Source organism: Eulemur rufifrons, chromosome 3 (assembly GCF_041146395.1).
Source record: "Eulemur rufifrons isolate Redbay chromosome 3, OSU_ERuf_1, whole genome shotgun sequence".
In the NCBI taxonomy this organism is placed as follows: Eukaryota; Metazoa; Chordata; class Mammalia; order Primates; family Lemuridae; genus Eulemur; species Eulemur rufifrons.
Window position 1 is genome coordinate 17,432,909 of NC_090985.1, and position 22,296 is coordinate 17,455,204.

At 47.8% G+C, this 22,296-nt stretch overlaps 1 protein-coding gene across 1 annotated transcript in view; it reads left to right on the top strand.

Moving 5' to 3' along the window:
- Positions 1 to 22,296, top strand: part of LRRK1 (leucine rich repeat kinase 1) — a 121,129-nt gene that overhangs the window by 83,270 nt on the left and 15,563 nt on the right. The window contains exons 20-25 of the mRNA XM_069465797.1: positions 10,498 to 10,669; positions 12,882 to 13,045; positions 13,978 to 14,117; positions 15,808 to 16,057; positions 19,018 to 19,184; positions 21,467 to 21,664. Of these exons, the coding sequence (XP_069321898.1) occupies positions 10,498 to 10,669; positions 12,882 to 13,045; positions 13,978 to 14,117; positions 15,808 to 16,057; positions 19,018 to 19,184; positions 21,467 to 21,664 (1,091 nt within the window). The remainder of the gene's footprint in view (positions 1 to 10,497; positions 10,670 to 12,881; positions 13,046 to 13,977; positions 14,118 to 15,807; positions 16,058 to 19,017; positions 19,185 to 21,466; positions 21,665 to 22,296) is intronic.

Consider the following 22,296-nt stretch of genomic DNA (forward strand, 5'->3'; position numbering starts at 1 on the left):
CCCCACACTCTCTCTCAGTAATTTCCCAGACTTACCGCCCACCACTGCTCTGACTTCTCTCACCAGAGCCTAGTCCTCCCTGTTCTTGAACTTCATGACTGCGCAGAGTCATGCAGTGTGGTCTTTGACTGGCTTCTCCCATTTGAGGTCCCTCTGTGCTGCTCTGGCTAGGACTTTCAATAGTATGTTGAATTGGAGTGGTGAAAGTGGGCATCCTTGTCTTGTCCTAGTTAGAAGAAAGGCTTTCAACTTTTCCCCCATACAATATGATGTTAGCTATGGGTTTGTCATATATGGCCTTTAGTATTTTGGGGTATGGTCTTTCTATGCCTAGTTTGCTGAGAGTTTTTATCATGAAGGGATGTTGAATTTTATCAAATCGTTTTGCTGTGTGTATTGAATGATCATATGGTTTTTGTCCTTCATTTTGTTGATGTAATGTATTAAACCATCCTTGCATCCCTGGTATAAATCCCACTTGATCATGTTGTTTTATCTTTTTGGTGTGATGTTAAATTCAGTTTGCTAGTGTTTTGTTGAGGATTTTTACATCTATATTCTCAGGTATATTGGCCTGTAGTTTTCTTTTTTGGTTATGTCCTTGTTTGATCTTTGTATAAGGGTAATGCTGGCTTTGTAGAATGAGTTAGGGAGAATTCCCTCCTCCTCAGTTTGTTGGCATACTTTGGGAAGGATTAGTATTAGTTCTTCTTTATATGTTTGGTAGAATTTGGTAGTGAATACATCTGGTCCTGGGCTTTTCATTTTTGGGAGGTTTTTTATTACTGATTCAATCTCACTACACATTATTGGTCTGTTCAAGTTTTCTATTTCTTCCTGATTCAGTCTTGGGAGGTTGTATGTTTTCAGAAATTTATCCATTTCCTTTAGGCTTTCCAGTTTGTTAGCATGTGCTCTAGTTGTTCATAGTAGTCTCTGATGGTCTTTTGTACTTCTGTGGTATCAGTTATAAGGTCTCCTTTATCTGATGTAAGTGTAACTATTCCTGCTCATTTTTGGTTTATATTTTCATGGAATATCTTTTTCTATCCCCTTTCAGTCTATATATGTCTTCATAAGTAAAGCGTGTTTCTTGTAGGCAGCATATAGTTGGATCATTTTTTTATCCATTCAGGCAGTCTGTATCTTTTAGGTGGAGAATTTAATCTATTTACATTCAAGGTTATTATTGTCACATGAGGTTTTGTTCTTGTCATATCTTTAATTGTTCTGGTTGTTTTGTGTATTCTTTGTTCCCTTCTTTTCCTCTTATTGTTTGTCATTGTGGTTTGGTGGTTTTGTGTAGTGGTACCATTTGAGTCCTTTCTGTTCCTCATTTATGTGTTTGCTTTACCAGTGACTTTTATACTTTCCTTGTTTTCACGATGGTAAATGTCATCCTTTTGCTTCCAGGTTTATGATTCCCTTGAATATTTCTTGTAGGGCCTGTCTAGTGGTGATGAATTCCCTCAGCTTTTGCTTGTCTGGGAAAGACTTTATTTTTCCTTCATTTATGAAAGATAATTTTGCTGGATAGAATATCCTTGGCTGAAAGGGTGTTTTTGTTTCAGCACTTCAAATATATAATCTCATAGCCTATTAGGTTTCTGCTGAGAAATCCACCATTAGTCTGATGGGGATTCCTTTAAAGGTGACTAGATACTGTTCTCTTGCTATGATTAAAATTCTCTCATCTTTGACTTTAGACAGTTTGACTATAATGTGCCATGGACTCTAATGTCTTTTTGTGTTACATTTATTTGAGTATCTCAGAGCCTCCTATATCTAGATGTCTAAATCCCTTGCTAGACTTGGGAAGTTTTTGTCTATTATCTTGTTAAAGGTGTTTTCCAACCCTTTCATTCTCTCTTTGCCTTCTGAGACCCAAATAATTTGAATATTTGGTCACTTCATTATGTCCCATATACCACAAAGGCTTTGCTCATTATTTTTTGTTCTTATTTATTTATTTATTTCTGAATGGTTTGTTTCCAAAGACCTGTCTTCAAGTTCTGAGTTTCTTTCTTCAGCTTGATCCATTTTTGAAGTTTTCAAATGTATTTTGTATTTCATTCAATGAATCCTTTAGTTCCAGAATTGCTGTTTGGTTTTTATGATGTCTATCTATGGTAAATTTCTCATTTATATCCTGAATTTCTTTGTATTATATCCTGATTTCTTTGTATTATTTTTCAGAATTTTCTTGTTATTTCACTGAGCTTCTTTATTATCAGAATTTTAAAATCTTTTTCTGGATTTCATAAACTGATTTCTGATTAGGATCTGTTGCTGGATTATTGTGTTCCTTTGGATGTGTCATATTTCCTTGCTTTTTCCTATTTCCTATGTTCTTACATTGATGTCTGCACATCTGGTATAACAGTAACTTCTAATTTGTTGAATTTGCTTTTATCGGGGAGAACTTTTTCCTGAAGACATATCCATGGTGTTGGTTGGGTAGAGCACATTGGCTTTCCTCACCTGCTTTCATCCCTAGCAGTGATAGCCCATACCTCTCTCATGCCTCAGCCCCAGGGGCAAAAGCCCACACTTCTCTTATATTAGTACCTCAGCTCTAGTACCACTGGGCCCCAGGGCAGTGCAGAGTCTGTTGGGGATGGGGCTCTAAAATGGCTCCTTTCCATAGCAGCTCAGGTCTTAGGCAGTGTGTGGGACCCAGTATGAGTTCCCTTCCTGGAGCAATGCCATCACATAGTCTCCCAGCAGCTCCCTGTGTTGATTTCAGGACCCACAAGGGTCAAGAGGCTAGGATTCTGTCATGGCTAGGACTCCAGGAGTCCATGGTAGGAATGTGGACCACTGAGGGTTTCTCTCTTACCCTTTGCTCGCATTGGGGAGTCTCTCTTGGTTCCCAGCCAATCTGACTGAGCAGGCTGCCTCACTTTCTTCTCCTTCCTTGCTTTACGTATTTCCTATCACTTTTCTGTTGAATTCTAGTGTTCCCTCTGGATAATCTATTCAAAGTATGATTATCTACTTACTGTCTTGGCTCTTCTTAGTGAATGAAGGAGGCAAGTATGAAATGCCTCTAGCCAGCCATCTTGAAGCCCCTCCTTCCCAGCAGTGTGGCATCTTGCTCCAGTGGTCACATTGCCTTCTTCTTCCTTGTCAAATCTCCGTCTTCCCCCTGTCTTATAAGGACACTTGTGATTGCATTTAGGGCCCATCCAGATAATTCAGGATAATCTCTCCAACTCAAAGTCCTTAACTTACATCTGCAAAGTCTCTTTTACCATATAAGACAACAGTCACAATTCTAGGGTTTAGGACCTGGACATTTTAGGGTTCATTATTCAGCAAAAGACACCATCCAACTTTGTTATTTTATTTCAAGATTATTTTTTACTATTCTAGATCCTTTGCATTTCCATCTAAATTTTAGAATCAGCTTGTCTGTTTGTACCAAAAAAAAAAAAGTTGCAATTTTTATTAAGATTACACTGAATCTACAGCTCAGAGAGCTGACATCTTAAAAATATTGAATCTCCCAATATGAACATAGTATATCTCTCCATTTATTTAGGTCTTTTGAAAATTTCTCTCAATAATGTTTTGTTGTTTTCAGTATTCATATTTTATTCATATTTTGTTAAATTTATGTCTACATATTTATGTTCTTTGCTATGGTAAGTGGTATATCTTCTAATTACATTTCTAATTTTTTATATCTACCTTATATCTAGAAACCTTGCTAAATTCACCTATTAGCTCTAATAGATTTTGTAGATTTCTCAGGATTTTTTACATATATTTCTACTATCAAGAAGATAGCTTTACTTTTTTCTTTCTAATTTTTGCATATATTATTTCTTCTTTTTGCATAATTGCTTTGACTTGGATCTCTAACGAAGATTTAAATAGAAGAGATGAGAGAAGACATGCTTGTTTGTGATCTCAGGGGAAAGCATTCAGTCTTTCATCATTAAGTGTGACATTATATGTAAAACATTTTTTTATAAATGTAAATTTTATCAGACTGAGGAAATTCCCTTCTATTCCTAGTTTGCTGAAAGTTTTTTTTTTTTTTATCATGAGTGGGTACTGAATTTTATCCAGAAAAATTGCTTGTTCTGCCTCTATTGAGATAACTTTTTTCTTCAATTCTTTTTCTGTTAAATGAATATGTCAATTGATTTTCAAATATTAAACCAACCTTGTATTTCCAAGATTAGTTATCAGCTATTCATAATTTATCTTTCTTATATTTTACCAGATTCTAGTAGCTTATATTTTGTATAAGAATTTTTACATCTATATCCATGAAGGATGTTGGGATGTACTTTTTTTAATGTCTCTATGGGTGATCAAATATTTGCTGTCTTCATAAAATGAGTTGGGAAGTTTTTCCTCCCTCTCTCTTTTCTGCAAGAGTTTGTGTAAGATTGGTATTATATCATCGTTAACTGATAGAATTCATCAATAAAAACATCTGGGCCTGGAGTTTACTTCATAAGAAGGTTTTTATTACAAATTCAATATATCTAATAGATATACAGTTAATAAAATTTTCTATTCTTATGTCAGTTTTGGGAAGTTGCTTTTTTTCCCAATGAATTTTTCCATTTTATCTAAGGTAAGGAATTTATTGATATAAAAATGTTTATAATATTCCCTTAATGACCTTTAAATGTCTCTGGGACCTGTAGTGATATCCTCTCTTTCCTGATATTAATAATGTATCTTTTCTTGTTTTCTTTCTTGATCAGTCTTGCTAAATGTTTTTCAAATTTTTAAATCTTTTTGAAGTACCAACTTTTGTCACTGCTGATTTCTTTTGTCATTTTTATTTTTTATTTCATCAATTACTGCTCTTTGTTATTTCCTTCCTTCCTCTTACTTTGGGTTTAATTTGTGCTTCTTGTTTTTGCTTCTTAAGGTAGAAGCTTAGGTCATTTATTTTAAACCTTTCTTATTTTCTGTAAAAGTATTTAAAAACATAACTTTAAACACTGCTTTATTTGAAAAATACAACATATTTTGCTGTGTTGTGTTTTTATTATCATTCAGTTTGAAATATTTTCTTACATACCTTGTTATTTCTTCTTTAATCGATTGGTTACTTAGAAATGTGTTATTTTATTTTCAAATACTTAGAAACTTTATACATACCATATTGGTGTTGACTTTTAATTATTCAGTATTTCATAATTTATTGAGACTTTTTTATGAGCCAACATATGATTTTTATTTGTGAAAGTCCGAAGTGCACAAAAAGCATGTTCTGTAATATTTTATAAATTTTAATTAGCTCAAGTGTTTTCAAGCCTTCTATATTCTGACTGATTTTTTTCCTACTCATTTTATCAATTACTAGATAGGTGCTAAAATATCTAATGGGGGTTATGGATTTGTCTATTTTTCTCTCTAGTTCTGACAAGTTTTACTTCACATATTTTGAAGTCATTATTAATTACATACACATTTTTAATTGTCTGTGTAATGAAGTGACCTTTTTTGCATTATAAAATGTCTCTATCTCTGGTAATTTACTTCTTTTCTGGAAGTCGGTTTTGTCAAATATTGAAATAGCCACACCAGCTTTTTTTATTCTAACTTGATTTTTTTCAGCATCCTTTTATTAGCAGCTTATCTGAGTATCTGTATAAAAAATGAGTTTCTTGTTGATGGCCCATTAGCCAATCTGACAATCTCTGCCTTTTAGTAGTAATATTTCGTTCATTTACATTTAATGTAATTAAATATATAATTGAGTTTCAGTCTACTATTTTGCTATTTTTCATTTATACCATCTATTTTGTTATTTTGTTCATTTATTACTTCCGTCTTTTGAGTTAATGAAATTTGTTTTAGCATTTTCATTCCCTCTATTGGCGTTTTAGCTATTCTTCTTGGTCTTGTTTTAGTGGTTACTGTAGGGATTAGAATATACATCCTTACCATCTCACAATCTACTTGTAATTAATATTATACCACTTCACATAAAATGTAAAAACATTAGCACAGTGTAATTATTAAATACATTACCCCATTACTCTTACTGTCATCCATATTTCTACTATACATTGTCCCCCCATCCACAAGAGTACACTTCAAGAACCCCAGTGGATGTCTGAAACCACAATAGTATTGAATCCTATATATACTATGTTTTTTTCCTATACATACGTACCTATGATAAGGTTTAATTTATAAATTAGGCACAGTAAGAGATTAACAACAATAAAAATAAAGTAATATAATTATAACAATATACTATAAAAAGTTATATGAATGTGGTGCCTCTCTCTCTCTCTCTCTCTCTCTCTCAAAATATCTTAATATTTTTGGACCAGTAACTGAAACTACTGAAAGCAAAACTGAAGATGAGGAGGGACCACCATACAGTGTTATGACTTTTGCTTTAAACAATTAAACAATCAGTAGCCTTTTAAGAAATTAGGGGAAAAAATATGTTGACCATTTCTGGTGCTCTTTGTTCCTTCCTATAGATCCAAGCTTCCATCTGATATCATCTCTTCAGCCTGAAGTATTTTGTGTAGCGTTTCTTAAGGTCTGAGTCTGATGGCAACAAATTTTCTTTTTCAGACAAAACTTTTATGTGAAAATGTCTTCATTACACTCTCATTTTTTGATGGATATTTTCCCTGGATGTAGAATTCTGGGCCAGGTTTTTCTGCCAGCCCTTCAAAGCAGAGGTCCCCAACCTTTGTGGCACCAGGGACCAATCAGGGACCAGTTTCATGGAAGACAGTTTTTCCGTGGACTGGGGATGGGGGGCTGGGGTGTTGTGGGGGTGATGCAGAGCTCAGGCGGTGATGCGTGGGCCATTTCCTAACAGGCCACTGACCAGTAATGGGCCACAGCCCGGGGTTTGGGGATGGCAGCTTTGAAGACATCATTCCACTATCTTCTGGCCAGACAAGCATATTCCTCAATCTTCTTCACCCCTGAAGACTCCCTCAGGACCCTCTGACCCTGTGCCACCTCCTCTCCTGTAGTCGAGATTGCCCAACCACCCTACTCTGCTCCAGTCCAGGGACCTCTGAGAACCCTCCTACCCCTTCAAGAGCTCTCCCACCATCCTCCTGTGGCTTTTCTGCCTCTAGATTCTTCCATTTGTCACCCCTTACCCTTCTGCCCAGACCCCTAGGTACGCTGTCGGCCCTTGAACAGCACACTTCTCTGGCTCCCCGGTGCTGGCGTGTGCTCCACCCAGCACTTGGCCTGTGGAGGGCAGGGGAGCAGCAGCGAGGCCTGAGGCCCCCTGGTCTTACTGGCAGGGTGCTCTGCCCAGGGAACTCATGCAGACTCTTTATAAGCTCTTACTCAATTTACTTAAATTTCTTTCCCATCAAGTTCTCACTGTCAAGGCTTGGTTTTCATCAACTATGTAATATTGGCTTCTTTCCCCCCACTATCATCTGTGCTACTCATCTTCCTGAGCAGCTGAGCCAAAAAGACTCCCTGTCCCAGGGGTGAGGTTCCTGAGAGGGCCAGGGCTGGAGGCACCCATGAGGGGTCAGATTCCAGGTGACACTGTGCCCCGAACCAGCTTGGTACTTGTGGCCTCCTTGTCTTGTTTCAGTTTCAGCCACTTCCTGGGTTTGATGCTGACATTGGCGGGGAGGCTGCATCCAGGATCCCAAATCCACAGATCCTTGCCATGCAGCTTCCATAGGACAGGTCGCCACTCTGCTCCCCCAGCTCCACATCCCTGCATGTTGCCCACTGGAGACCCCAGAGAGCTGACCTGGACCCTGAGTAGCCGGCAGAGACTCCTGGGAATCTCGGCCTCCTGGGAGCCAGGCCCCTGCACTTGAGGCCACACCCAGCTTTCCACTTGGCCTCGTAGGTGTGGGAGGGGGCCTCAAATCCTCGCTGCTCCAGCCCTGCAGTATCCTGGAAAGAGAAATCCCAAAGAGGATTTCAAAATCCCACAGCCCCACATACCACGCCCCAGGGGTGTCCTTGACTTTTATCCCCAATATAGCTCAAGGTAAGGCAGCCTGTGAGTTTACAACATTGCCAAGATCTGACAGCTTTCAGGTTCTTTTACCAGCAGGTTAGAGTGAGCTGATACTAGTGCTCAGTAAAAGCAAGTCAGTTTATCTATAAAGCAGTTATATATATATATGTATTTTATACACATATACATATATTTATAATATACATATATATACTTTTTTGGTTGAACAATAACATCAGCCAGATCATTGCCAAGTCCTCAAGGAGGCTTATTGTACAGCGGGTTAGAACATGGAGCCAGACTGCCTGAGTATGGCTCCCAACTACCTTCTTTTTCCTCATCTGTAAAATGGGGATAATACTATTACCTACAAGTGTGATAGTTATGAGGATTAAATTAGATAATACATGTAAAGTACGTAGAACAGTGTCTCTCATCCCTAAGCTCTTATCCCCGCAGGCTCCCAAGACATCAGGTATTAGCAGTACCGATACTGTTACTGTTTTTTCCTGTGAAGTACTCACAGCCCTGCTGTCTGGTTCTGTACAAACCCATGAACAGAGAAACATGTTTCATCTCAGCACAGGCATAATGGTTCCCTTGTGCCCGAGGCGAGTTCCAGCTCCTTGCATCATAAGCTTTTATAAGGTCAGCCAGGCTGCTGTGATCCTACGATCTCTGAATCAACGCGAGCAAATGCATTCGCTGCTCCTTTTAGAGCAAGGGCTTCCACCTGCAGTGCAAGAACCCCTTCAGTCCCCTGGCAGACCTTCAGGGAGTGGCGAACCCCTTGAAAGTACACAGATACTTGTGAGCCTTTGTGCTTCTTTCAGGAAGGAAATCCTTATCTCTCAGCAGACTCTGGGAAGGGCTCCAGCCCTGCTGTCCGAGGCCGTCTCCATGGTGTAGCATGAGCCAGCATCTCAGTGTGGACTGTGCCCTGCTGGGCTTTGCATTGCTTTATGTTCATCAAACACATGAATAATTCACCTCTTAAGTCCTATCTTGCTGACTCTCTGGCTATTCCCTGGGACTGCCTTTCCCAACTGGTGACTGCCCTCAAACCCAGTGCCAGTGGTCTCGCCAGGGCCTCCGCGCACCTTGAGAGCTGGCTTCCGTGGCCAGAGTTGGAATCTCTTCATTTGCCACGCTGGCTCCTAAATCTTCTCTGCCCTCGAGAGCATCACTGAACACCTCTTCCGTGTGCCACCGTGCTGCGTGCTGGGCTGCCCGGGGGCAGAGAATGAATGCTCCCTCCAACAAGGACGGAGAAGAGTGTGGAAGCCACGTGAGAGACCAGGCTGAGTGAGAAGGTGGGGGAAGTGGAGCAGGCATGGATGAGGGGATGAGGGCCTCCTGTTTGGGGGACGGAGGCTGAGCAGACAGAGAAGAAGGAATTTTCAGCATGTGAAGGAATAAAGCAGGACACTGGGATGGGGAGGCCTGGGGTGGGGGAGAGGCATCTAGCGGGGTGTTTGGGAATGTCCTTTCACCCAGGATCTGAAATGGCTAAGAAAGACCTAGCACTTGACCACCTGCACCAGATGGGTCACCTGCACAGCCCCTTTCCCCCTTCACCAACCTGCCAGGCAGGTAGCCTTCTCTTCCCACGTGTGCCCATGTGGCAGCGCACCAGTCAGAGCTGGAATTTGCCTCTGTGTGTTTGGCCCACTGGGCTGTCATTGAATTTTCCTTGTATGATATTTTAGGGAGTCTCTTCCAGAAGGTTTTAAAGGCATCTGTTGGACCAAAACTTATTTATTAAGAGGATTAGGAGAGCTAAAGGCAAAGCCTTTGTTAAGAAAAGAGTCCAGGCTCTGCACACCCGAGGGGCCGCCCTGTGCCTGTCCCCTGCCTGCCCCAGAAGCTCCACAGCACATAGACGGGGCTGGCTTTCAGCACACTTTCAGAGGGACCTCCCAGGCTTCAGCTGTTTTAAAATGACAACAGATGTGAGCGCCTCGCTGACACGGTGATGCAGCATTTTTATGATGACCAAGAGTGTTCTCATAAAATATACCTCTTTTGCACAGAACAGCCTCATTCTAACTTGCAAGGCAATTGTGTTGTCTCAGCCGGCCAAGAACAATAAATAGCTTCGAAGGCCAAAAACATTACTCTGACCCCAATATCTGCACTGTCCTTGGAACTGCGCAGCTGTATTTGTTTTTCCTTCACCAACCAAAGTTAATGTTAAGTGATTCCCCAACCCAGCTTACAGAGAATCAACTCCAATTTGCTGCATCTGACATTTTTAGGACCACAGATGTTTTCTTGTCTTTCCTTAGTAGTGTTCTAGTATGTATTCTCTAGCTCAGAACCCTTGATAAATATACTCACTGTACCCAGCTTCATTTTCCTTTGGAGCATGTATTCTCAGCGTATAAACCACCCTTCTCTTTCTAAACGTAGAATTCCAAAGGCCGGGGGAGGAAGGAACCCGGGTGGCCTGAGCTGTTCCCACAGGGCCTGCCCCCAGGCCAGACTGTCTGCTGGGCAGGGCCTGCGGCAGGGCTTGGTGTTCACCAGTCCCCCTTGGTGTGTTTCAGCTACCTCCTGCCACACCTCCTTCCGTCCAAACCTGGCCTGGACACCCACGGCATGCGGCACCCCACGGCCAACACCATTCAGAGGGTGTTTAAGATGAGCTTCGTTCCTGTTGGCTTCTGGCAAAGGTTCATAGCGCGGATGCTGATCAGCTTGGCGGAGATGGACCTGCAGGTAGCAGTGGTTTCTTCGTAGGGGGATGCACGGGCGGCTCCTGCAGCTGCACCCTCGCAGGAGGGACTTGACTGAGACCCTTCTCCCACAGCGATGTCACTGATGTAGGCCAGGAGGCAGGTATGGCACAGGCTGCTGGCAGACCCATTTGAACCAGCCTGTGAACACCACATCAGCGCCCCCCTGGCTTAGACACTCCCTTTTAGAGCAGTGGTTCTAAGTGTTCGCCTGTTTTAGAATCCGATTCAGCAGGGGTGGACTGGGGCCAAGAATCTGCGTTTCTAACCACTCCCCAGGTGATGCCACGGGGCCAGTGACGACACAGGGAGAAGCATGACATTAGAAGCATGGTTTTGCCATCCTGGCTGTACACTAGACTTAAGTGGGGGGGACTCTAACAGATACAGACCCACACTCCAGACCAATCAAATCACAATCTTTGGGTGTGGAACCCAGCGTTGGTATTTTGAAGGTTCCCAGGTGACCCCACTGTGCAGCCAAGCCAGAGAACCACTTGTGTAGACCTTTAAGTTGATCTGGTAACAGTGAAGACTTAGCCTAAGGAGTCATTTTCTGTGAGTTCACTGGGGGCTATGGAAAGGAGTGCCAGCTGTCAGTCAACAGTAATTCATGCAAGACAATAACATGGAAGCAATTTAGCCTAGAGCAGTGTTTCTCAAAGTGCTGTTCCTAAACCAGCAAAATCAGCCTCACCTGGAAACATGTAAGAATGCAAATTCTCGGGCCCCACCCCAAACCGGCTCGGGGTGGAACCCAGCTTCAGGGTTTTCACAAGCCCTCCAGGGGATTCTGATGCACTCTACGGTTTGTGCACCCCTGGCATAAACCCTGACTGTTGAATCCTTGACATAACTAAACTCTGTATGAGTGTACTTTTGCCACATGCTAATTAGAAAGCCCTTATTGAATTATAACATTTTGGCTCAATAAAAATGTTCTTTGATCTTCTTGTTTTACTGAAATGGTAAGAAAAATAAATGCAAGAGACTGAAAATCAATCGTAGCCCTTGCGGGCTGTGTCAGCAGGGAGGGAGATCTGTTTATAACGCCAGGAGGGTGCACTGCTGGAAGGAAGGGCGCAGGCGCTGGCTCTGCTGGGTTCTGATTCCACCCTCTGCCCTCCCTTTGAACTCCGCCTCCTGCCACCTCCTAAGCGGAAGGTCGCAGAGCACCAGCGTCGTGGGAGGCTGAGCTCACAAGTGGGGACTGGCTGGGCAGCAGCGTCCCCCACTAGAAATTAGGATAGAAGTCCTGTTGAAATTCAGATGGGTGACAGAGAGAGGGGAGAGTTCGGTCTCAGACTAATCAAAGGCATGCAAATTCAGGCCGTAGTGAGATGCCACCATCCGGCTGGCAAAATAGCAAGGAGCGGAGCCATCATTCCCAGCCCCAGGGGCACGAAAGGGAGCCCTCCGCACGCTGGTGGTCAGTGCGCATGATAGTCTAATCATTTCGAAATGCGATTCCTCAATATGCATCCAGAGCCTTAAAACGTTCAGATCCTTTGACCCAGCAATCCCACTGCTAAATATCGGAACTAAGGAAGTCATTTGAAATCAGAGAAAGTTTTGTGTTTTTTTTCATGTTCATCAAGGTGTTTTTGAGGGAGCAAAAGATTGAAACCAACTTAAACATTCAAGAGAAGGGACTTGGCTCAGGAAATTACTACACTTAATAGAATATTAAGCTTTAGAGAATGAATTTCCTGTGCATTTTTAGTAGCATAGGAAAAGCGAAGTTTTCAAAGTATACAAAATTAGAAATATAATCTGGCTTCAGCTGTTCTTTACACATATATGTAGATGGGAAAAAAATCCCGGAATAATATATACCAAAATCTTAATAAGCTCTCCGCTTGGTGTGAAATTGGTGTTTTATTTTCTGTCTGACATTTTTCTGTATTTTCCACATTTTCTAACATTAATTTTTCCTTGTAAAGTCAGGAAGGGAAAAGATTTTAAAAAGAAAAGCCTATTTTCAGTCCTTTCAAAAAGCTGTGTTTCCAGAGTATCGCGGGGACCGTGTGAGATAATGTAGCATTGAACTGGGCAGTGAGGATGGGCCGGGGAGGAGGGGTGGGAAAGACGGGGGTCGTTTATCAAGATGGGGCCCACCCGGCCTCTTCAGAGCTCTGCCCAGGGCCAGCGAGGAGCCCGGAATACTTAAGCAGGGTCTTTCCTCTGTCTTTCAGCTTTTTGAAAACAAGAAGAATACTAAAAGCAGGAACAGGAAAGTCACCATTTACAGTTTTACAGGAAACCAGAGAAATCGCTGTAGTACATTCAGAGTGAAAAGAAATCAGACCATCTATTGGCAGGAAGGGCTCCTGGTCACTTTTGACGGGGGCTATCTCAGGTAGGAACACCTGGAACCCCCCCTGCCGGGGTCAGCAGGGGCCATGGCAGTGACCCCCAGGGCCACCTCCCTGGGCTGCCTCATCCTCTTGGTGTCCAGAATTCTCCTGAGAGCTGCTCATCGAGGCAGCTCCCTAAAAATGCGGGACCCTCCCGTGAGTGTCCCAGAGGTTCCCATCTCCTCACCCGTCCTCTGCTCCCCTTGCGGGCAGGAAAGGCGAGGGCAGGTGACATGGCCACAGCTCGGGCCCTGAGGGAAGTGGGCGGCCGCTGGGCTCAGGAGGGGCCCCTCAGGCACCTCCCACGCCACTTAGGTGGGCCCTGGATGGTCCGTGCAGCCACCCAGCACCCCCTTGTTCTGAGAGAAGAAGCCAAGCTGTGGGGGGTCGCTGGGGCCCCCAGCCCCCATCTCCACCGCCGGGTAACCCGATATCTAACTCAGCTCCCTGCTCCTTTATGTTTTTATTTTTTGAGAGAGAGACAGACATAAAGTCAGCTCAACAGATTTCATGAATGATAAACACATAAGATTGTTTTAATATTCATAGTAAATTTTTCAAAATATTCTTCAGCTTTGTGAGAAGAGGAGAAGGGGAAAGGGGAAGTGACTGTTTGGAGGGCCTGATTTGGGCCACTCCTGGGGCCTGGTGCTGCCATGTGGGTGTTTTCACCGAAAGCCCACAGCTGCCGCTTGGCAGACGAGAACACCGGGCTTTGGGGCCGCACAGGAGCTCCCTCCTCGGGGCCACACCTGAGGGTCAGGTCCTGGTCCGAGCGCTCCTCTCCGCAGAACTTCCCTCATGTCCCCTCGCTGCGCTGTGGGCAAGGACGGGGCAGGGCCCTGCGCATGGCAGGTGCAGGAGGGGCAGGGCTGTCATCCCAGGGCCCCCCCAACCGGGCCGCCACACGCCCTTTTCTGTTTCTGGGTTGCAGTGTGGAATCCTCTGATGTGAACTGGAAAAAGAAAAAAAGCGGAGGCATAAAAATCATTTGCCAGTCAGAAATGAGGGACTTCTCAGCAATGGCTTTCATCACGGACCACATCAATTCCTTGATTGATCAGTGGTTTCCCGGTAAGAGCACCTCCTGGAACCAAGCCGTTGTTCATGCTAGTATTTCTTTATGGACCGGAGTGGGGGGTGGGGAGGAAGGGCTGCCTCACTGGGGTAACAAAAGTCCCACTGGGATTCAGCCCAAGAAAGCCAGGGGAGTCTTCACAGCCCTTAGGTGGGCGTCCTGGCCCCAGGGGAGTCCAGCTCTGGGCACGGGCAGGAAGCACTGTGGGGAAGACGTGGGCTCCGACCTCACAGGGAATGTTCCGGGACTTGGCCCAATGGCTGCACGCGGTGTGTGGGCAGAAGATGACACTGAGTGCCAGGTGTGGTCCAAGGAGATGCTCAGTGTGAGCCTCATAGTGCCTGCCTTGTTGACACAGTGAGGGCTGTGCGGCGAAATTGGGGGGAGCTGGCAGTGGGGGTTATCCCCGTGCAGGGAAGGAGAGGGAGGGAGCCACAGCTGCCAAGAGGCCTTGTTCTCCCTGCCTGCCTGCCCCACCCTTCCCGGCAGTGATCAAACCACCCACACAGCCCTCCTCAGACCCTAGGGATCAGCTTCCTCACTGCCGGTTCACCCAAAGGAAACGCTTTTTGTAGTGAAGCTTCTGAGGTCCTGGGTTTGCTTTGCTGCGGGGTAGAGACAACCCCCTGGGGCACCCCACAGGGAGGAGGCTGTCTGGGCCACCATGAGGGGCAGGCAGCTGCGGGAGGGGGCTGCCAGAGAGCCCCGGGGCCTCTGAAGACCGGAGGCTGAGCCAGTGGAGAGCAGATTTGGAATCCCAGTGCCCCCACCTGCAGCTTAGGTGAAGGTGGTCCAATGTGTGAATCGTAGTGAGCTGGACGGTGCTTTGCCATCCAAGGGGGACCCCTAGGCCCATATGAACCCTTCTGGATAGTTTGTGGCTACTTGCCAGCCTGTGTTCCCCCTGCATCAGGATGGGCAGTTCTACAGATGGGCGCAGTAGACAGTCATCTGAGATAGAAAGGACTGCTGGGCCCCTGAGACAGGGCTGCCTACAGCCAGCACCTCTAGCCAGTGGCCTGGAGCCCCTCCCAGCAGGAGGCTTGACACACAGGCCTGCAGATCTCAGATGTGCCCAGAATGTTCTAGGCATCCACCTCCTACCCTGCACAAAGCAGGCTGTTGGCCCGCCCTGAGGGTACCTCCACAGGGCACCTTGGTGGGTGTTTCTGTGCACTTCCTATCAGAGGTGTGCAGGGGAGCCCATGCCCCGTGCCTAGGTTTTGCCTGTTACAGTTTGTACTCTCTCCCCTTACATTGCTCGTCACAGTAATCTCAAGCCTTGTGTTTCTAATTTTAAGAATGGCCCCTTACGCAATAACTGTGGTTGGGTTGTTGGAGTGTTGCTCAGACCCAGCCTGCAGCAACCTATTGGGGCCCAGCCTTGCAGAAGGGAGCCCACCCTCCTCTCACCCGTGTCAGCCAGCCTGCTCAGGGTCCAGACCACCGAGCGGGTCTCCGGAGCATCCCCGAACCCTCCCTGTGCACATCTTTCAGGACCGATGAGCGGCTCTCCCGCAAATACCCAAGTGTGGCACCCAGCTTCAGCCCCTCCGTCAGGAGCAGGCGAGGGCAGGCAGCCCCTGCGGGGAAGGCCAGCCCGGCCTGGGGTTTTGTGGGGTGCTGCTCAGGGACCCACCCACAGCTGCCTTCTTGCAAGCTGTCTTCTGCTCCATGCCCATTTAGCCCTGACGGCCACAGAGAGCGATGGGACCCCACTCATGGAGCAGTACGTGCCCTGCCCGGTCTGCGAGACATCCTGGGCCCAGCATGGGGACCTCAGTGAGAAATCGGAGGACGTGCAGTACTTTGACATGGAAGACTGCGTGCTGACGGCCATCGAGCGGGACTTCATCTCCTGCCCCAGACACCCCAACCTCCCTGTGCCACTCCAGGAGCTGGTCCCTGAGCTGTTCATGACCGACTTCCCGGCCAGGTATGCACCAGCGACCCCCAGGACACAGGTATAAGGTCACGGAGCAGTGCTTCTAGTAGGGCAGCTACCCAGAGATCTCCAGGGGATCCCTCTTGCCCAGCCACAGCACCACACTGCGGGGCGGCCCAGCGTTGGGGTTGGCAGCCACTCCAGTCGTTGCCTCCCACTAAATCTCAAGTGACTTTTAGGTCCCCGTCCTAGGCTACTGGAAGGGAACCAGGCTGTCAGCTTTGCATTTTGGAGGCCTCAACAGGCCCAGCACATGGCAGGTGAAGCCTGGGTCACCTGGGCCATTCAGGAAAGAGAATGTTCCTGAACCTACAGCCTCATTTCCTTTTTTGGCAAATGCTGGCTCCCAACTGCAGCCCTAATGCTGAGCGTTTGGATCCCCTAAATCTATTCTTAGAGCTGATTCTACCTAAGTAATCTTAAAATGGTACCTATGGAGAGAATGCTGGAGGAAACAGGAAATGTTCTGTGGTCTCATCCAACAGGAATTGGTTACAAAGTCCAAAGTAAAATATGCTACCTTTTCCAATCAGTGGAAACCAGGATCTGTGATTTCGTCTCCCTGGAGACAATTCGACACCAGAGCATACCGGCTTTCTTGGAGCTGTGAAGTCCTGATGTGTTCTCATTCAACGGAATGCTATATCTGGTTTCTTTAAAAAAAATTAATTTGGGGGGAATAAGAATATTTATATTCTCATTTTTCTAAATTGCTCTAAATGTATGTGGAGTACTCTGTGATATTGCAGAATTGGGGTTCCAAAGTATGCTCTGGATGAATCTATTAAGAAAATATTTCCTGATGGGGGGGTTCCTTCATGGTTCTTTCCAGCATCCCCAGTTACCTCATTGGTGGGACGACAGACACCTCTGCAGAATGACTTCCCTTTGTCCCCAGATCTTTAACATGAGGACGCTCAGTTCCCAGGGACCACTGCAGTTGTGTGTATGTATATGTATGAATTAGATTTTTTGGGGGGGTGTCCAATTTGGCACCTCCAAAGTTTTAGAATTTTTATGTATTTGCTAAACCTTGTTTTGTTTTATGTCTCAGCTTAGAGACCCCAACTGAATCTGAGCTGTGGCATCTACCGTATGGAATTTGCAAAGCCCAATTGAGTGGTCCCTGTTGGTTTGGATGTGATCTCAGGCCCTAGCATGGTTCCCAAGTGAAGTTACTCAGCAGGGAGTTGAAAAGCCTGATGATCTGAACAGGATTCACTGTAGCAGAGGCTCTCTGGACTTCAGCTGGGGCCCAGCCATGGCTGCGAAGCATCACACTCCCCCGACTTAGAGTGTGACAGGCGGAGGGCCCTGGCATCCCCCGAGCCCTGCCCTGTGGCTCCTGCAAAAGCGTGCACCTCCTGAGTTTACACGGTCCCGACAGAAAGCCCCAGAGGGATCCCTAGAGTTCCCATTGCCCTGTGCCTGTCCACATGGGCTCCTGAGTGCCCACCGTTGCTGAGCAGGTGGTTTTGTGGGTACTTGGAGAACAACCCCAGCCCATCCTCTGCTGCACCATCGAGGGCTGCAGGGGTGTTGAGTGTGGTGCGGTTGAGCTGTGTGGAGTCCGGGGGGCTGCAGAACCCGTTCCTGAAAGGTGTGGGAAATAACTGCAGGTTCAGGGGCGGTCGCCTGTGGGGCCAGGAGGGCTCAGGTGGAGGCTCTGCCTTTGCCTGGGTGGCGAGGAACCCAGGTGGACTCCGCAGAGCAGGGAGGGCCTGCAGGGGGATTCGGGCTGCCTCTCCCTCCTCCCTCCCTCCACGCTCTGCCTTTTCCTTCCACTGTTTCTGAAGGAAAGGAGGAGGCTCAAGGAATAAGGGGCAGGGTTAGAGGATGCTGGTAAGGGCGCAGAGATGGTTGGGAGTGAAGGATGTCCACCAAACCTGCACCTTGCCTGCTGCCCCAGGAGTCCGAAGGCAAAGCACATGGAGGGCCTGTACTCCCAACAGCCCCGGCCTGGCCTCCATCCACACTGCCCAGAAGGCTCTAGGCCTCTCTCTGGGCCCGTGCAGGCCTGGGCTTCTTAGTCTAGAGCCTCCAGGTACAGAGGGGTCTGCAGAGAAGGCTGAGGGGTCCAGTAGCAACCAGTAGGATTTCCTAAAGCCCAGGAGAAATCTCCCTCTTACCTAGGATTTGAACATGCAGAGCAGCCATATGGCCTAAACTCTCTGCCTTTGCATGGAATCCTAGTCACTGACTGGGGGGACAGTGTCCTGCCAATCAGAAGCTCTGTGTGGCAAGGTATGCAATATTTGCTTAATAAAAGGAAGGTAAGGCCAGGCTCGGTGGCTCACGCCTGTAATCCTAGCACTCTGGGAGGCCAAGGCGGGTGGATCGTTTGAGCTCTGGAGTTCGAGACCAGACTGAGCAAGAGCAAGACCCCGTCTCTACTAAAAATAGAAAGAAATTATCTGGACAACTAAAAATATATAGAAAAAATTAGCCGGACATGGTGGTGCATGCCTGTAGTCCCAGCTACTCGGGAGGCTGAGGCAGTAGGATCGCTTGAGCCCAGGAGTTTGAGGTTGCTGTGAGCTAGGCTGATGCCATGGCACTCTAGCCTGGGCAGAGCGAGATTCTGTCTCAAAAAAAAAAAGGAAGGGAAGAAACAGCTAACCTGGCAGTAGATCACTGCAGTTTGCCTAATGGATACTAGCTCTCAAAGCACAAACTCTTTCGGAGGAAAACACCCAGAGGGCCCCTTTTCTGTGCCCACCAGTTTTGGAGGCTTTACCCTGTGCCAGGAGGCATCATCGACCCCTCTGCAGCAGTTCCTGTCATGAGCCCACCTTACAGAGGGGACAACAGAGGCTTGGCACGGCTGTGTAACCTGCCCCGGTGTGCCCCCCCGGCAAGCAGAGGGCCCAGGTCAGCCAGACCCGTCCGACCTCACAGGTGAGCTGGGGGGTCGGGAGGCCCGGGCTGACCCTGTGCTGTGTGTGTGACAGGCTCTTCCTGGAGAACAGCAAGCTGGAGCACAGCGAGGACGAGAGCAGCGTCTTGGGCCAAGGCGGGAGTGGCACTGTTATCTACCGCGCCCGGTACCAGGGCCAGCCTGTGGCTGTAAAGCGATTCCAGATCAAGAAATTCAAGAACTTCCCCAATGCGCCAGCTGGTAAGTGGGTCCTGACTCAGCAACATTTTTTCAGACATGTGCTTCCCTGGTCCAAGCTCCGTGCCACACATGGGGCAGGAGGGAGGAGGGTGGCCAGGCCAGCACGGGCCACAGTGCAGCCCTCTGCTTCCTGCCCGGCAGGTCCCGGGCTGGGCAGGGCTTGGAAGTCACTCTCGGAGACGACCCTCTGGTCTAACCTGAGCCCCGGAGAGCAGGGACCATCCTGACCATGCTGCTCCGGGCCCAGCACAGGCCTGGCACACAGTGGGCATGCAACCCGAGCCCAGGCGGAGCCCCCGCCTGCCGCCTCCACCACAGCCAAGAAGGTGCACGCTTCTCCCTCACCACGCACCCCACAAAGGAGGGAACCCCCTCTTGCTTGGCACACTCGGGCACACCCATCGTGTGTGGTTCAGGGTCGTTCTCCACCTGGAGGGAACTGTCACCACGTCGTGCCCAGCCAGGGCCGGTGCTGAGGCCTCCTCACTCCAGCCAGCCGAACAGCACATTCCCCACGGCCCCCACGCAGGATGGGCCATCTTTATGATCACACTGATACTCTTGGTAGAAAAATGAGAATCCTAGAAAAATAGAAAGAAGACAGATCAGAAAGGAAGAGACAACATCACAATTATCTGGAGAATGATTTTCCATACAGAAAATTAAGAGACTCTGTTGACATGCTGACAAACATCAGAGCCATGAGTTTCCTGAAGTTGTTAGACACGAGCCCGACGTCAGAGTTCAGCCGTGTGCCTGCGGGCAGCCGTGACCCATCGGAAAACGTTCTCCACAGCAGTAGTGGAAACCGTAGGCATTGAGGAATAATCGATTTATCATTCACTTTAGCCCTCACCTGAGTCCCAACAGGGCGTGAGGTGGGTGTGGGTGAGAGTAATCCGACTGACTATAAAATCTATGTGAAATGATAAAAGTCCAAGTACAGCTGAGAAAAGTCTACAGTGGAAGACACAGGAAAGAGGACCACCCACAGAAGTCATAACTTATAAATCTACAAGCATTAAGGCTGTTTTCTCCTGGGGCAAGGATAACCCTGTCTAGGGGTTAGCCACATGGGAAGCCACACGTTGCAGAGGTGACATGGGAGGTAGGAGGGGACAGGCTGGCTGTATTCACTAAATAGGGCCAAGATTTGAATCTGACCTCACACCGCAGTAAAACATAAATTCTTAATGTGTTAAAGACGCAATGTGAAAGGCAACACTTTTACACTTAAAAACCGAATGGCCAGCCCACACACGGATCTGGCACAATCAATGCCTTTTAACCGCCAAGGTTTTTCATGCTGTTTGAACCTCCATTGCCCAGCGATCCCCAGTTTTAAAATCTGGTCATGGGGAAGGACAGAAGCAGGACACAGAGGACCAGCAGAGCCTGGCTGCAGCCTGCCTGGTGGCCTCAGGGCCAGCGCCCCGTGTGTGCTGGCTACAGCCTGGTGGGCTGAGGCTCATGTGGGCGCCTCACATGGAGGATGAATTTCAAGGGTGTTGGGGTAAGGTCACAGCATGGGGCTGCACACTGCCCACTACCACCCATAGACCTTTCCCCTCTGGCCTGAGATGACATGTCACAGGCGGTGGCTGCTCCACAGGGTGGCTGTGGAGAGTTTTCTCTCCAGCTGACAAGAGAGTGGTGATGTTTCCACTTTCAGTGGTCCTGGTACTTGGTCAGGGATAAGGTGACCAGCAGCGCCCAAAGCCTCAGCATCCCTGAGGGTGGAGAGAGAGAGGAAGGGGCTTGTCACCTTCTAGGCAAATGTCCTGAGCCAGGTTCTGGTGAGACAACAGGGATGCTGAGGGAATAGGATTCAACGGGGACCCTTGGTGGCTGGTAGCAGGTGGGGCAAGGGCCGTGGGAGCCATGTCTGGGTGATGAGGATGGGGACACATGGCAGCAGTCCATTGGGGGGTCTGTCTGGTGGGCCTCTATGGGTGCTCAGGAACCGCCAAATGTGACAGGGCGCGCTTAGCACTTGAGGAAGAGGGGGCTTGCTATCAGCCCACAGTGCCACCCTTTGGGGCCAAATTCTGGGCAGCAGTATGGCAGCCCCTGACACAGTGAGTGCCTTAAAACGTAAAGCCCCGCCCCACTCAGCCCCCCAAATCCCTGTGAGGCAGATTTGAGTATGGCAGGGTACCCCACCCTGTGTGGCCCTTGGGGGGCCGGGCCTGGGTCCAACTAGCTCTGCGTCCAGCAGGACAGCCCATCCCCTGCACCCTTTGTCCTCCCTGCGTGGCTGACGGCAGAGCTCTCCCCCGCAGACACCATGCTGCGGCACCTGCGGGCCACGGACGCCATGAAGAACTTCTCGGAGTTCCGGCAAGAGGCCAGCATGCTGCACGCGCTGCAGCACCCCTGCATCGTGTCGCTCATCGGCATCAGCATCCACCCGCTCTGCTTCGCCCTGCAGCTCGCCCCACTCAGCAGCCTCAACACCGTGCTGTCCGAGAACACCAAAGGTAGCGCAGCTCAGGGCACGTTCCGCAGGGGGGTTGGCTGGGGCCCCGACTGACCCAGCCCCGGGGCAGGGGCAGGCAGGGCAGGGCGCAGGGAAGCGGGGGGCTTCCTCCTGCCTGGCACACGTGTGGAGCCACAGGTGGCCCTCTCCCGGGTGTGAACCAGGCGCCTCACCAGCCTAAATGCTGCGTGGTAGCCTTGGCGAGACGGACGGGCTCACACGTTGGAGTCAGGCAGAACCAGGTTCCCAGTCCTGCGACTTTGCCACAATCCAGGAAGTTGCTGAACTGACTTGCCTGTAAAAGGAGGATAATCATAGCCCCTGTTAGCTGCATAAATCACTCCCTAAACCGTAACACTTCACACGTGCCCACCGGTGCTGAGACCCCTGGGGTCAGTGATATCATATCTTAATTTTTAATGAAATTTTAAAGTAATTCTCCTTGATAAGTGGGTGATTAAACTCCAAAGAGCTGCTGGAGGTAGAGAGGTAACTGTCTTTTGACTAGGGAAAAAGAAATGCTATTAAAATCAATCACTTCTGCCTCAGTGAAAGATTTTTTTGTTTAATGAAGTTCTTGTACCTGCAACTCACCCCGTGACGGTAGAGCAACCTTGGCCCGAGATGAACTCT